The sequence below is a fragment of the Loa loa genome (assembly GCF_000183805.2).
Source record: "Loa loa unplaced genomic scaffold supercont3.244, whole genome shotgun sequence".
Classification (NCBI taxonomy): domain Eukaryota; kingdom Metazoa; phylum Nematoda; class Chromadorea; order Rhabditida; family Onchocercidae; genus Loa; species Loa loa.
The window spans coordinates 89,762-90,703 of NW_018108424.1; the positions used below are offsets into that span (position 1 = coordinate 89,762).

Consider the following 942-nt stretch of genomic DNA (forward strand, 5'->3'; position numbering starts at 1 on the left):
TGGATTTTGTGAGACTAATGAGACAATTAAAACAAACATGAACTTCGACTTGTAAAATGTAACGCTGCAATTAAAACAGTAGCATTTTCGTGCTCTAATTAACGGACTGCAAAAAGAAGCAATGAAATGAATTCGTAGAGCTTAGACAGCACAACTGTAATCTCTAAGTTTTTATGCAGCTTTTCTACAAAAAAACAAGCAAAGAAAAAACACGAGAAAAAGGTGGAATGGGATGTTCACACTTTCTATTCTTAAACGCTTTTACAGCGGATACTGCTTTTGGAAAAGGTATACATGTCACATCAGTGTGTCTCAATTATTCTTTTTTTTCTTCCATCTTTTACTATAGTTATTTTACGGATTTCTTCTTTCAGTTCTCCTATTATCACCTAAAACTTGAAACATTTTTCTCAAAAAAGATGAGAACTTAGTATCAGTATAAACAAAAACAAAGAAAACAAACTAACCCTTTGGGTGGTGGTGACACATCCTGAGCTTCATATGACACTTCTGCTGATCGCTGTAGTTGCTGTTGCTGCTGTGGCATATTGCTATAATCGCTAACAGCTTCATCACTATTCGATTGACTATTCGTCAAGCTTTCGTTCTTCCGGTTCTTTTTCCGTTCCGTTAAACGCCACAAATTTCGATAAAAGGCGGGTGATGAAGGCATCGAAGGCACCAGAAATAGAAACAAGGTAAAATTCAGGAATATCTTCACATCTGTAAATGACATAAATATTCTGGAATAAGGAAAAGAAGGAAGGGTTCTACATGTAAAATAAATTTATGAATATTTAGTCTATTACAAAAACGGTAACAGATGAGAGGGCTACAAATCACTCAAGTCCATATCTAGAAAACCATCTCTAGTAGATTAATACTGATGACGACTTTCCAGCCTTTAATAAACGGAATGGAAATAATACTGAGCATATGGAA

At 34.9% G+C, this 942-nt stretch overlaps 1 protein-coding gene across 1 annotated transcript; it reads right to left on the bottom strand.

Moving 5' to 3' along the window:
• Positions 1-385: 385 nt before the first annotated feature.
• Positions 386-673, bottom strand: LOAG_05843 (hypothetical protein; the record flags this gene model as incomplete). The annotated part of the gene is made up of 2 exons (XM_003141380.1): positions 386-389; positions 468-673. 2 exons carry the CDS (start codon positions 671-673, stop codon positions 386-388), a joined length of 210 nt encoding a protein of 69 aa, XP_003141428.1.
• Between the last annotated feature and the right edge of the window lie 269 nt (positions 674-942).